The following is a 15,006-nucleotide window of genomic DNA, read 5'->3' as shown; positions in this document are numbered from 1 at the left end:
AGCTTTGTTGATTGGTAATTTTTAGTAGAAAGATGTATTTTCAGAAAATATATGGTTTCCTAGGGTATCTGTAGTGTTGGGGAGGGGCACATAATACACATGCACTATTTTCATTTGGCTGCCTCTGTACCCCACATAGTTTGGTAAATCTGTTCATGCCATGCATCCAGAATGGATTTTGTTGGTATGTTACGATATGTGGGGTATAGAACAGGGTAAAATGCAAGCTTTGAGACAATTTTCTGAAATTACATAAAAATCGCTACATTTAGCACTTTGCCATACAAAGACATTTATCCATTTTACATTCGGCAGAATGTGTATTTTCTGAAAATATGAGGTTCTCTGGGATCAAACCAAAAATTCACCATCTGATTTATATGCCATGAAATACGTATGCACTAACTTCCTTTTGGGGTCCCTAAATGCCAGATACTTTGGTGATCCTATGCACAATGGGCATCAAACTGTTCAGTGACTTGGCTTTCATATTTAGGATGTTTTTTCTTGGTACAGTACCTAATGCTATGTGGGAGATAAGGTGCTTCAAAGTGGAAGCTTTGAGGTGATTTGTAGGTATTTCTTCCAAACCACCAATTTTGGGAAAGCATTGAACTTCATAGTTTGCAGTAGAAAAACATGGGTGCCCATTCTATTTGTACGTGTACTTTCCAAAAATATATGATTTTGGGGGGTTCAATGTATTTTTTTGTGTTTTTTACCCCACAAAAATGGGGTGTTGCTGTATGTAGTACAGTATGTACTGTTATTCGTAGTGTGGTCCTAATGGGTTTACTTGCATGGTCCCTGTTTCCTGCCCTTCTCTGCATGTGCCTGCCCTATGCTGCCTGTGTCTGTCATACTCTGCCTGCCCTGTGCTGCCTGTGTGCTATTCTTTGCCTGCCCTATGCTGCCTGTGGGTGCCATACTCTGCCTGCCCTACCCTGCCTGTGTGTGCCATTCTTTGCCTGTCCTATGCTGCCTGTGTGTGCCATAATCTGCCTGCCCTACCCTACCTGTGTGTGCCATTCTTCGGCTGCCCTATGCTGCCTGGGTGTTCTGTACTCTGCCTGCCCTACTCTGCCTTTATGTGCTATACTCTGTCTGCCCTATGCTGCCTATGGGGGAGAGTCAAGTCAAGGCTTGTTCTGGTGTGTAATTATGTGGAGGAGGTGTAGGAATTTAAGGGTATGGCAGATATGAGTGATGGGTTGTTTCCCTGCAGAAAGCAGGGTGTACTACCACCATTAATATGGATATGGACTTAAACATTCTTGTGATAGCATGGGTGTGTTTAAAAGTGGGTGTGGTTTAAAAACAGGGAGCAAGTGAACACTGGCTTCCATTATTGGTCCTCACCCTCTGTACCACAGAAGTCAGACAGCATTGCTCTGAACAAAGCACCATTTATTCTAATGTGTTCAGTTGAGTCTTACATACAGTAGCACAATAAAACCACAAGGCTTGCCACTATATGTGCACTAGAAATGGGATCAGTGTTTCAAAATTGCAGACTATGGGAAAGATTTACTAAAGATTCCTAATACTTTCTTACCACTTATAACCCCTCTCTCAAAAAGGTGTTTAACACAATGACACATTTTTCAAAGGACATATTTTGTCTGTCAGTGTGTGGTAAACTGATTTGAGCAGAAGAAGCATTCTGTTATGTTGGGCATTAAAGTAGTAGAATTGCTGAACTAAAACTGTAATACCAGAAAGTTAAGAACCAATGGGTTAAAGTGTATGTAATGTAAATTAATGGGGGCTTAGAGATTAAGAAAACTGTTTTATTCTTATTTTAACTAAAATTTCCCAAATTAATTAACTTTGATTGCTAACTATTTGTTCTACAGAAATTGACTCCAATTATATTTTAGGGGCAAATGTAATAAAAGTAGTTAACGGAAAAATAATTCACAATGTGAAAATGTATGCCTCTGTGACAACATATTTTTCACAAATTTAATATGGGCTTAATAATACTGTTGCCCAAATGTTTAGCGACCACTTCCCACAGTAGAAGAAAGTGTACAAATTGTATCGTTTATCTTTGCCTTTTGCATACGCAGTGTATGTAATAAAACATCTTAATGAAAAAGGTTTTAAGTTTGCTCCAAAAGATTACACCACCTTTAAACATGCCTTAAAAAGTTTGCAAAGTGCAAATAAAATTCGCAATGCAATAACAGTCAACATTGCGAAATGCAAATTTTTTATTCTTATTTGTGCACATTTTTTTCCGTTTACTTTTATTACATTCTCCCAATAGAATGCCAATTTATATATTTCCAAATACAAATAATACCCATAGTATGTTATCCTGAAAAAAAATAACCAGCCTCCTTTTTTCAGATGCAGTTTATTGGTAATTATTAAGGCGATTACATTTTGCAAGCAGTCATTTCAAAGAGAACTTCAAAAGACAAAAGTATGCAGCATTATGGCTGGCATTATTAGCTGGCTACGCTGGTCATGGAAAGAAATCAAGCGACCCATTAGCAGCGTAGACATGTTTAGCGCTTGAAACCCTAGAAAGAAAAAAAAGGAAAAATGATTTATTATTAAAGACTATTCAAGGTATGAGATAAAAAGCCTTTTACATGGAGATTTGATTTTTAAGAGTGGAGGGATATAATAAACACAATTATGATCAACAGTTCTGCATGATTCACAGTAAATTTAATGTTTAAAATCAGCGCAAATGAGAACATTTTGTGACAGGTATGTGGCAGGGTTATGGGAGATAGCTCTTAGTACAAGTGAGGGAATACAGGGGTAGGGGAGATAGCTCTTAGTACAAGTGAGGGAATACAGGGTTATGGGAGATAGCTCTTAGTACAAGTGAGGGAATACAGGGTTATGGGAGATAGCTCTCAGTACAAGTGAGGGAATACAGGGGTAGGGGAGATAGCTCTTAGTACAAGTGAGGGAATACAGGGGTATGGGAGATAGCTCTCAGTACAAGTGAGGGAATACAGGGTTATGGGAGATAGCTCTCAGTACAAGTGAGGGAATACAGGGTTATGGGAGATAGCTCTCAGTACAAGTGAGGGAATACAGGGGTATGGGAGATAGCTCTCAGTACAAGTGAGGGAATACAGGGGTATGGGGAGATAGCTCTCAGTACAAGTGAGGGAATACAGGGTTATGGGAGATAGCTCTCAGTACAAGTGAGGGAATACAGGGTTATGGGAGATAGCTCTCAGTACAAGTGAGGGAATACAGGGGTATGGGGAGATAGCTCTCAGTACAAGTGAGGGAATACAGGGTTATGGGAGATAGCTCTCAGTACAAGTGAGGGAATACAGGGTTATGGGAGATAGCTCTCAGTACAAGTGAGGGAATACAGGGGTATGGGGAGATAGCTCTCAGTACAAGTGAGGGAATACAGGGGTATGGGGAGATAGCTCTCAGTACAAGTGAGGGAATACAGGGTTATGGGAGATAGCTCTCAGTACAAGTGAGGGAATACAGGGTTATGGGAGATAGCTCTCAGTACAAGTGAGGGAATACAGGGTTATGGGAGATAGCTCTCAGTACAAGTGAGGGAATACAGGGTTATGGGAGATAGCTCTCAGTACAAGTGAGGGAATACAGGGTTATGGGAGATAGCTCTCAGTACAAGTGAGGGAATACAGGGTTATGGGAGATAGCTCTCAGTACAAGTGAGGGAAGACAGGGTTATGGGAGATAGCTCTTAGTACAAGTGAGGGAATACAGGGGTAGGGGAGATAGCTCTCAGTACAAGTGAGGGAATACAGGGGTAGTGGAGATAGCTCTTAGTACAAGTGAGGGAATACAGGGGTATGGGAGATAGCTCTCAGTACAAGTGAGGGAATACAGGGGTATGGGAGAGGGAATACAGGGTTATGGGAGATAGCTCTCAGTACAAGTGAGGGAATACAGGGTTATGGGAGATAGCTCTCAGTACAAGTGAGGGAATACAGGGGTATGGGAGATAGCTCTCAGTACAAGTGAGGGAATACAGGGGTAGTGGAGATAGCTCTTAGTACAAGTGAGGGAATACAGGGGTATGGGAGATAGCTGTCAGTACAAGTGAGGGAATACAGGGGTATGGGAGATAGCTCTTAGTACAAGGTGATCCAGGGACTGGTCCAATTGCCATCTTGGAGTCAGGAAGGATTTTTTTCCCCTCTGCAGCAAATTAGAGAGGCTTCAGGTTTTTTGCTTCCTCTGGATAAACTAGCAGTTAGGCAGGTTATATATAGGCATTAAGGTTGAACTTGATGGACCTGTGTCTTCTTTCAACCTAACTTAATATGTTACTATGTAGGTAGGTAATAAATATTATACTGGGAAACCAACATGCATATCAAATCATTTCATGGTTTTGTTTTTTAGTAATAAGAAAATATCTTTCCATTTTTTATATGGTTTAAGTTTAGATTTTATTTACAGGATTCCTTAAACAGTTTCCATTTAGGCCAAGTTGTAAAATTACATACAATATATATTATTCATGTGTGTGCCCACTTAGTAGTAATGGGTTTGTGCATGAAGCCAAACTATATATCTAGATCTGCTCTACTGTATCTGTTCTACTGCATTCAAAATAAGATAATCATGGGAGATTAGATTGATGCACATATCAAAGGGTTAATTCCACTTTAAATTAACTTCTAGGATATTATGGAATGTTCTATTCTTAGCATCTTTTCAATCGGTCATCAGTTTGTTTTTTATTCAAGTTTTTGATCATTTGATTTCCTGTTTCCAAAAGTGGGGGGGGGGTCGCTCTGTGAGACAGCAATTTTATTGTTATCATGTTTATTACATAGCTATTTATGTAGGCCCTTTCAATAAAACTGATGTCTGATTTCTAAATATGGACCCTGGCAATAAGACAGCTGCTGAAATTCCAAAATTGATAGCTGCTGAATTAAAAGCTATATAATTCAAAATCTACAAAAAGAAAAAAAAAAATATATATATATATATATATATACTGTATATATATTGTAAACTGTCTCAGAATATCACTCATTGTGCATCTAAATAAAAATTAGTTTAAAGGTGAAATAACCCTTAGGGATAATGGGCACTTAAATATGCTAACAACGATATTTCACAAACAACTGGATACATGTTGTCATTAACGTATTACTACAGTATAAATTTACAGTGTAAATAAACGAGTCATGTGACAAGCACAGACTAATGAATTTCTTACCAATCCGCCAATTACTTTAGTAACGTCTCCCTGTAAAAATATGTAAAGCTATTATATTTAAAGGGAATGCCGTTCCTAGTTCTAAACTAACCACAAGGAATGTTGTGGCAAAGGTTCATTAAAATCCAACAGATGAAAGCGAACATTTGAAAATATCAATTTATTTTGTTTCACTTTTCATTAAACCTTTAGTGCAGCCAGGGTCGAACTGGGCCGGCGGGGCACCGGGAAAAAATCCAGTGATACACCGGCCCAACCCCAGCTGGCACTCCCCCGGGCCATATATCTCCCTCCCCCAATGCGCAGAAGGTAAGAATAAAGTACCCATGCTGGGGAAAGGGGGTTAGGCGGGTGGCGGGGACACCAAGGGGGGGTAGAGGGCATGGCAGGGACCCCTGGGGTGGCAGCCCCAGTGGTCCCTGCACCCCCAGTCTGACCCTGAGTGCAGCCTAAAAAATGTTCTGCATTTTATGCAAAAAAAATTCGATTTAGCTTTCAGATCAATTTGTAAGAAAAATAAACAAAGCTCTTATGAGTAAATGGCTTTGCATTAAAACAGTAAAGTACAGTAAGCAATAAAATGTTTTAAAGCAACAATTTCATAAAGATATATATATTTATAACATATATAAGTCCTTAAGTAGGCATAAAAAATGTTTCTACTGGTTGGAAAAATGAAGTAGTTTTTGGAACGTTGTTATTGTTTCACAATTGTAGATTGGTTTACAAAAACAAAATTGGCCTTCATAAAAAAATGAAGGGAACAATGAAAAATAAACAGAGCTCTTATGATTAAATGGCTATACATTAAAACAGTAAAGTACAATAAGCAATGAAATGCTTTAAAGCAACAATTCCATATATATATATATACCATATATATGTCCTTATGTAGGCATAAAATTTGTTTCTACTGTTTGGAAAAATGAAGTCGTTTTTGGAACATTGTTTTGTATCACTATTGTAGATTGGTTTACAAAAACAAAAAAAGTAGTGACTTAAGTAAGAAAAAACTGCAGAATGTTAATAATACAAAGGAAAATAATATTATGGCCATTTTAGAACAATGAAGGAACAATGAACAAAATTGGTGGCCACTTACCAATAGACCTTGCAAGCTTTTGCCCTAATAAATGGAAACAAATAAATTGCATTTTATATGTATTTTTTTACATAGCTGCTTATTTTGGCTGTAAAATTTTCTTGAAATGACAGCAATTTATCCTCTGCTTTTTGCTGTAATGTATTTAGTGGAATGTCTAAAGGTGTATGGGAGCAAATATAGTATATGCAAATGTATTTACTAATTCATTCAATTTAATTCTTCTATCAGTCTATCTACTGTATCTATCCGACTCTCTGTCTGTCACCTAATATAGATATGTCAAATGAACATGCCTGGTTATAATAATAGTTGAATCCAAATACTTAATTGGGTGGTAAATATTGCATAGTATTTCTGGTAGGTCAGTGCTATATTAATCAAAGATAATAAAAATAACACGTCAGGTTTATATGACATTTTTTCCCTTACCGTTGGACATATTCCATTGAAAACTGTTCCAAGAACTGGAATAGTAGCCTAATAAACACACAAAAAGTTAGTTTAAAACATGAGCTTTTTAATTCTTAAAATTGAAGTTCCTGTACTATATGTCCACTCCTCCATGGGGTAATGCCCAAATAAGGTTACAAATACATTCTAATGCAGTGTATTGGGGAAATGATGTATTTTGCATTTGACATTTCATGAAGTAAATGTTAAGCGCTAATTTAGCAACCAGTTCTACCCACATTTACCAGAATGCTTAGTGGTTTAATCTGCATGCTCAGATTTAGGGGCAGATTTAATCATTTTTTTTCTTTTTAAAAATTCAAATAAACGAATTTCGTGAATGCCTGACATTTACTAAAAAGTCTGAACTGAAAAAAGTACGTGCGGGAAAAGTCACAGAAACTGCAACTTCTTTAGAATTGTCACATAGAAACCTCTACTTTTTTGAACTGTCGCACAAAAATCCAGCGTCAAAAATCTGAAAATCTCTAAAGTTTAGAAGCAAAGAAGGATCCTCAAGGGAAGGGACATTTGCCAGTGACTTCTCGTAAAGTTTTAGGTGGCAAATTGTCAGATTTTTAGCCGTTTTTATGCTTAGTAAATCTCGAAAAACGGTTTTTTTTCTGTGGCTTATTTTGAGTTTTGACGCTAAAAAAAATCCAAATCTTAATGTTAGTAAATGCCCCCTTAGTGTGGCAGAACTTTTCAGTTCTGGGCTAGAAGTAAGTCCAATGTGCTCTAATGCTACTTTCTCACTAGTTATTGAAAGGCAGAATCCTTTCCAGATATGAGCAGAATCTTGTTCCTAAACTACAAATCAATTCAAAAGACAGATCCAGTGTATTATTTAGTATCAATTACTTACCCCTGTGTTTTTACTAATTAATAAAGTGATACTAAATAAGCCACTGTATCTCTTTTGAATTGAATTGTTATAGACTGGGAGGGGTGTTCTCCTTAAAGGAGAACTAAACCCTAAAAATGAATATGGCTAGAAATGCATTATTTTATAAACTGTACTTACTGCACCAGACTAAAGTTTTAACATCTCAATAGCAGTAATGATCCAGGCCTTCAAACTCACGTCACCATCTTGGAAAGTGTCTGTGATTACTAGTCAGCCTTATATTGTAATATTTATATTCTATATATACAGTATATTGTGAGTCGGTCCCTAAGCTCAGTAAGTGACAGCAGCACAGAGCATGTGCAGGGAATCAGCAGAAAAGAAGATGGGGAGCTACTGGGGCATCTTTGGAGGCACAGATCTTCCCTGCTAAAGGGTTGAGGTTGCCTTGGGCCGGTACAGGAACCCAAAACATAATGTACAACATTTCTGCCTTACTTCTTTACTTAGGGTTTAATTTCCTTTAAAAGGGGGTAAAGATCCAGTAAGGAAAATACTTAAAATGATCAATTGTAATTGATTCTTATTCCTACGCTATTTAGCAATATCAATTAAACTGGTCATAAAAAGGCAGAGAGACTGTGTCTGTGCGGTAGTCATGTATGTATTAGCCCTGTGTACATAAGTCAAAGGGGCCCATTTATCAATGTACAATTGGTTACAAACAGAAAAAAAATTCTATTATTTCTAACTTTTAGAACTGTGCGTATTTTCGGTGACTTTTTAGTTAATTTCCGCAACTTTTTTGTACTTTGGTCAATTTGTGCTACAAAATCGTATTTGTCGCAATGAGTACAAAAGTTTCAGATTCATTTAAGCTTCGGTATCATGACTTTCCTTGGGCCAGATTGGAGCTGCAGAGTGTCATTGATTCCTGTGGGAGACTTTCCTTGGGCCAGGTTGGAGCTGCAGAGTGTCATTGATTCCTGTGGGAGACTTTCCTTGGGCCAGGTTGGAGCTGCAGAGTGCCATTGAGCCCTATGGGAGACTTTCCTTGGGCCAGGTTGGAGCTGCAGGGTGCCATTGAGCCCTATGGGAGACTTTCCTTGGGCCAGGTTGGAGCTGCAGAGTGCCATTGAGCCCTATGGGAGGCTTTCCTTGGGCCAGGTTGGAGCTGCAGAGTGCCATTGAGCCCTATGGGAGACTTTCCTTGGGCCAGGTTGGAGCTGCAGAGTGCCATTGAGCCCTATGGGAGACTTTCCTTGGGCCAGGTTGGAGCTGCAGAGTGCCATTGAGCCCTATGGGAGACTTTCCTTGGGCCAGGTTGGAGCTGCAGAGTGCCATTGAGCCCTATGGGAGACTTTCTTTTTGCCAGGTTGGAGCTGCAGAGTGCCATTGAGCCCTATGGGAGGCTTTCCTTGGGCCAGGTTGGAGCTGCAGAGTGCCATTGAGCCCTATGGGAGACTTTCCTTGGGCCAGGTTGGAGCTGCAGAGTGCCATTGAGCCCTATGGGAGGCTTTCCTTGGGCCGGGTTGGAGCTGCAGAGCATCATTGAGTCCTATGGGAGGCTTCCAAAATCAAGCACTGAAGGTTCAAAGTCAAAAAAGGTTTTCGTGTCGTTTACCACCAAAATTAATGCACATTAGAAATTTTTGTGTTTAATGCAAATTTTCGTAACTGTACTCGTATTTCAGACTTTAATGAATCGGCCCCTTAGGGTATATTTTTTTTTTATCACAGTTAGTAGAATAAAGAGAAAAGACAGAAGTCTGAATAATAATTAAATAAAAAGTTGCCAAGCAATTCGAACTGCCATTGTTTATAACAGTTAAAATATTTGGTGTTTTTCAGTGGTCAAATTATAAAAATTGAATATCATGTTGTTATACCTTACTATATACATTTGAATATACATTGAATATGAAATGCAAAGGGAAATTTTATGTACTCAGGCTGAGATATTTAAATATTTACCAGAGTATCAAGGAGCTTCTGTCCAACACTACGAGCAACATCCCCAATTTTATCAGCAGAAGTTTGCTAGTAGAATGAAAACATCTCATATTACAGACAATTCCATGTAAACAAGCACAAATACCTTTTCAGTGTAACCTACAGTTATTAAATATCTCTGTAAAAACTATATTTTACCCCAGAAATCAAAGAGTAAACAATACAAGTCTTTTAAAACTGTGTTTGGAATTCAGTGGAGTCTCCTACCATGTATTAGTAAGTATCTGTACTGCATTGTTATATAAAGGTGAAACCTGCACAACTAGATTTGAAGGTACAGTAACAAACCATGTAAGTTCAGTCTTTTAGAAATTCACAGTTTTTTTCTAATTCCTAGTGGAGAGAAATGCTCTTAATCAAGCTGTTACATTTAGTGATTTTGCCCATTTTGCTTTGCCAAAAAATTCACAAAACCCCAGCAAAGATATGTGGAACACATTAAAGTTAAAATGCCAAATGCACTGAAGTCAATGAGAGTTTTTCTCAAGTCTTTTGCCACTAATTTTCACCACAACTTATTTTATTAGATACAGTATGACTCTTGTAAGTATTTGGTTTACAGTTTGAATATTTTAAAATAGAAACATAAAGATAAGCTACCAGAACATCTTGTGTGCCCAGAATTTTATCAAGGGAACAGCCTCCTGTAGCCTGCAAAGTATTAAAAGACAATGTGGACTTATATACAATTTGCAAACAAAGCTGAATTTGGACAGTTATCAAAATAGGCTTTTTTTGCTACATACAACCTTTATAATAAAGTAAAATGACATAACTGTGTTTATTTCTACATATTACTACAATTTCCATCACCTACAAGCTTTATATGACATTATGGGCCAGAATCAATTCAGTGAGAAAAAAAATTATCTCCTGGTTTTACGAGATTCAATTCAAGGAAAAAAAAGGATTTTTTTCCCATAGACTGCAACAGAGTTTTGATGTGCTAAACCTTGAGATAAGTTTTTCTCAATTGAATTGCATCTTAAATTGGATCTCAATTGGTTTTCATGTGATAAACCTATTTCTCACTCAACTGAATCTGGCCCTATATATTTCTATTCAGTATCAATGGAACACAACTTGAAATGTTTTGCTATTAGATTTTTACTGGAGTGCAAAAAGTTACAAATTACCAGTGATTTGGGGATTTCTACTGGCTAGGACTTGTTGCACTAGTGGGCGCCACCTGCATACTGGACAGCAAGCGGGTGTGACATAGTTTTACAATGACGCACTCTTTAATTGATAGGGATTCAACTGGTGCAATTTCAAACACCAGAGGAATCACTATAAGTACAATCCCCAAAAGGATACATACATACATACAAGGAAAGTTGGGTACATAGCACCGTTGTAGGAGAGCATGTTTTAAAAATTGACACAACTGAAAAATTGCTACTTGTTGCTAGTATGGATGAGCCAAATTGGGTGAAAGCAGTATGTATTTTTAAGGGAAATATTATGCACCAGCAAATAAATGTAAAAGAATAAAAGGGAATAAAGAGAGGGGGGCGGGCATTTATCAACACTGGGCAAACTTGTCCATGGACAGTAACCTATGGCAACCAATCAAATTGTTGCACTGATTGTTCTACCTGCGGCTGGCTGAAAAAAGCAAGTCACTGATTGGTTGCTATAGGTTACTGCCCATGGGCAAATTTGCCCAGTTTTGATAAATGAGCCCCAGGATGTCTTGGAAGTGCAAAAGTGGAAGATTTAAGAGATTTAAGCCTATACTAAACAGAGGTGTGGGAACTGAAGAGCAAAAGGGAAAACATACGATATAGGATAAAAATACATAAGGTTCTTCCAGTATTTGCCATCCTAGGTGTAGCTTCATGCCCCCTCAAATTTCTTATTGTATATGCTAGGTGCATTAAATATCATATAGACAAAACGGAATGATACATGCTGAGATTTGCACAAAAGCATCCATTACCAGTAATGTATCCAGTTGTGTAAGAAACTGTCTGAATAATTCCGAATTATTTTCATCCTGCAAAAATTAGAAAAAAAAGCTGGCTCCTAAATATAATTGCATAAAAACATTTAAAGGCAATAGCTGCTTAAAACTGCTATATTTAAAATGTAAACTGGATTACATCAAACTGCAGAAAATGCAGCACTATATTGGGGTCATTTACTATAACCATGGGAATGGTACAGAGCACAGCACTCATGAGTACAGGCCTGACCTGTCCTTAACATTTATGAAAGGACAGGTGGTGAGTAAAGGCCTGTGTCCATATTTGCTCCATAAAGAGTTAGGGTTGGGTAGTGGGGTGGAAGGGGGGTCCTAATAAATACAGCAAGGCTAAACCCAGGCAGCACTGAAGCACAGAATCAATTCAAATAGAATGAAAGGCAGTGTGTAAAGTGCAAACAAATGGTAATCAAACCCACTCTATAGCAACTTCAGAAATGATATATTAGCGCATCTGTCTTTGACTCAATATGCATAAACATAAATTGGTTGTGCAAACCATAACATTAAATGCTTATAAATATATGTGTATCTGGGAAGCTTACATTTATGAAACAGCATTAATTCTGTGACAGGTGTTCTGGATAGCACGTAGGTACAATATTCAGTATCTTTTGTTTGTATTGATATGGAAATTAGACAGTGAATTTAAGTGCACTTTATTGCAAAAGAAAATATATATACATTCTATTTATATATTGCATTTTTATACCTTTCCTTGTTGGTAAAGACATAGTATATCTATGAGCTTGTCCACAGTTCCAGGTAGGTCTTTCTGAAAAAATAAAGGAAACTCTGTAAATTAGTTTGGTTTGAGTTGGAAGTTACATTAAAACAAATCTTGAAATGCAGTTATTAAAACAATTGAACTTGCATGTTGTTCTTCGAGAATAGAATGGAAGCAAGGAATCAATGTCTGAGCTAGAATGACACCATGTAATCTTGTGTCTAGATGATTCCATTGTTGCACATGTAAAATCCCAACACATCTAAATGAGCCAGATTCTGCCATACAGTAGTTAGAGTAACTGCCTTTTTGTTTGAGATTTACAAAACATTTTCACTGTTCTTTCTAAAACTATTTTAAATTGGCAGGTGAGAGTAATACAAGTATTACAAGTACAATAAAATGAATTACCCACCTGCACAAGTGCGTTTAAGCATTTCGCCAGCTCAGGATCTAAAGTAGCAGTAGAAGAATCTATATAGAAGGAAGGAAATGTTTTAAATAAGAAATAAAATAAGATGATTAGAAAGTTGAAATGTAAAAGAGGAACTGAGAAGACTGAGAAGATATAGTACATAATGTCCATGCCATACAGCAAGTACCTCTGAAACATTAATACATGTCTTATATATACAGGTATATATAGCAGAATCAAAACATTATGGATAGGTTTGGTAGATTTGAAAAAACAAAATAATTAGAAAACGGTTATACATTTGCAATTGCTTTTCTAGCTCTGTTTATATTAATTCATGGATAAAGTAGATGGAACATATCTTACCAAAGCAACTGCTTAGAGCCACTAAAAGAAAAGCCACTGCTATCTTCATGGTGCCTGAGTTTGGTGCCTACTGAGTCTCCAAATAGTGTATTCAAGGTGTATCTGAAGGTGTGAGTGTATACTTGACAGAAGCGTGATATTTATACTGTAGGAATGTGTTTATGTGACATCAAAGATGATGGTGCTGTCTTTGTTACAATGCCAAGTCATTAAAATGTTTATTCTAAATACATTCCTGCTATTTACAATTCACATGGAAAAGCAAACAGTTATACTTCTGTTTGATGACTTAAACAACACAATTCCATTTTTCATCCCTCCTTCTTATGAATTACAAAAGATCACATTAAACAAGATTCAGGTCTGCTAAATTTCCTCAGCATATTGAGTTTCCCCTTTTGACACTTCTTTTCATTCAAACATGCTAAAATTTGTTTATTGTAAGACACTGCACACTAGTTAACAATACAAAGATATGGCCTGAAAGCTCTGCGCCAGGTATTATATGCAGTTGACCAGCAGCTCACCAGCAGCATAACAAGTTAGCACTGGGCCCCACCGCAAGAAAATTTTTTGGAGGGGCCTGGTGCACAGCCACTTTTTCCTAGCACCCCACCCATCTACTGCCCACTCCCCGAGAGGTAAGAGAGTGGCCGGGCAGGGGGGATTTTTTTTAAATATTTTTTTAACTTCTTAACTATAGTTACCACCACTGCCTTAGACAGCACAGGACTATATTGGCATATAGAAAGTATCATATAGAGATTTTTTTATAAAAGCTGGTTAGATATTTCTCATGTTGTGATTGTTCTATTGCAGTTAAAAGTCTTAACAAAGATAAGCAAGGCGAACAGACATTTAAAATGAGGTAGTGATTTGTCTAGATGGAGTTAAAACATATTGCCATATGTAGTTAACAATTTACTAGCAGATTTAATTAAAAAATCCAAATGCCTAACACGTTTAATAATACTTAATACTTTTCTGACTGTCAGCCAAACCCATTATTTTATATGAAGTGTTACAGATCAACAGCACAACTGCACTATAATTCCCTATTGATCTTTAAAGGAGAACTAAAGCTTAGCAACAAAGTAGGCTAGAAGTGATGACCATTTTTTATTTACAGACCCAAGGCAAGCACCACTCTATAGCAGTGCCTCTAAGGATGCCCCCAGTAGATCTCTATTTTCTTTTCTGCTGATTCATAGCACATGATCTGTGCTGCTCTCACTTACTGGGGGCTTTAATTATCCAGACATTGACTAAAGTAATGGGGTGGCCAAGTCAGAAAAAGGCAGTAGGTTAGTAAATATGTTAAATGGCAACTTTTTATTTCTTTCAGTTCAAGAACCTGCTCGGAAGGGTTGTCTTTTGGACCTGGTGATATCTAATAATACTGGACTCACCTTTTACATTTGTGTGGGTGAGCATTTAGGGAACAGTGATCATAACTAGGAATGCACTGAATCCAGTTTTTTAGCTTTGGCCATACCCCCAAATCCACTGTCATAAAACAGGAGACAGCAGAAATTCTGAACTCAGTCCTTTGGACAGATTCGGCAGCTAATCGGCCTGTGTATGGGCACTCCCGATGGGCCTGCCCGACCGATATCTGGCCTCAAATTGGCCAGATCTCGATCGGGCAGGTTAGAACATCTAGTTGGATTGGGGACCACATCAGCTCGTTGATGCGGTCCCCAGACTGACTTTTCCTATACCTGCCGTTATAATTTGATCGTTTGACTCACAAAACTTTAAAAAATTTTTTTTTTTTTTTTCAGTTTACTTACTTACTTTTTTAAAAATTTTATTTCCCCCAAAAACTGTTTATTTTGACAGCGTGACTATTGGATCAGATATTCTAACCACTAATTACACTGTCATGTGACTTATTTTGTT

At 37.5% G+C, this 15,006-nt stretch overlaps 1 protein-coding gene across 1 annotated transcript; it reads right to left on the bottom strand.

The window, feature by feature from the left end:
- Positions 1-2,345: 2,345 nt before the first annotated feature.
- Positions 2,346-13,236, bottom strand: LOC108646272. Its single transcript, XM_018092746.2, has 10 exons — positions 13,105-13,236; positions 12,739-12,797; positions 12,309-12,371; positions 11,552-11,608; positions 10,210-10,260; positions 9,571-9,636; positions 6,729-6,776; positions 6,297-6,320; positions 5,195-5,224; positions 2,346-2,531 (listed from the first exon to the last, which is right to left on the bottom strand). The coding sequence occupies exons 1-10, from the start codon at positions 13,151-13,153 to the stop codon at positions 2,517-2,519; spliced, it is 462 nt and encodes a 153-aa protein (XP_017948235.2). The 5' UTR covers positions 13,154-13,236; the 3' UTR covers positions 2,346-2,516.
- Positions 13,237-15,006: the final 1,770 nt, after the last annotated feature.

Source organism: Xenopus tropicalis, chromosome 3 (assembly GCF_000004195.4).
Source record: "Xenopus tropicalis strain Nigerian chromosome 3, UCB_Xtro_10.0, whole genome shotgun sequence".
Lineage (NCBI taxonomy): Eukaryota > Metazoa > Chordata > Amphibia > Anura > Pipidae > Xenopus > Xenopus tropicalis.
Note: the sequence above shows the minus strand (reverse complement) of the source record. Positions and strands in the feature narration are given on the sequence as shown.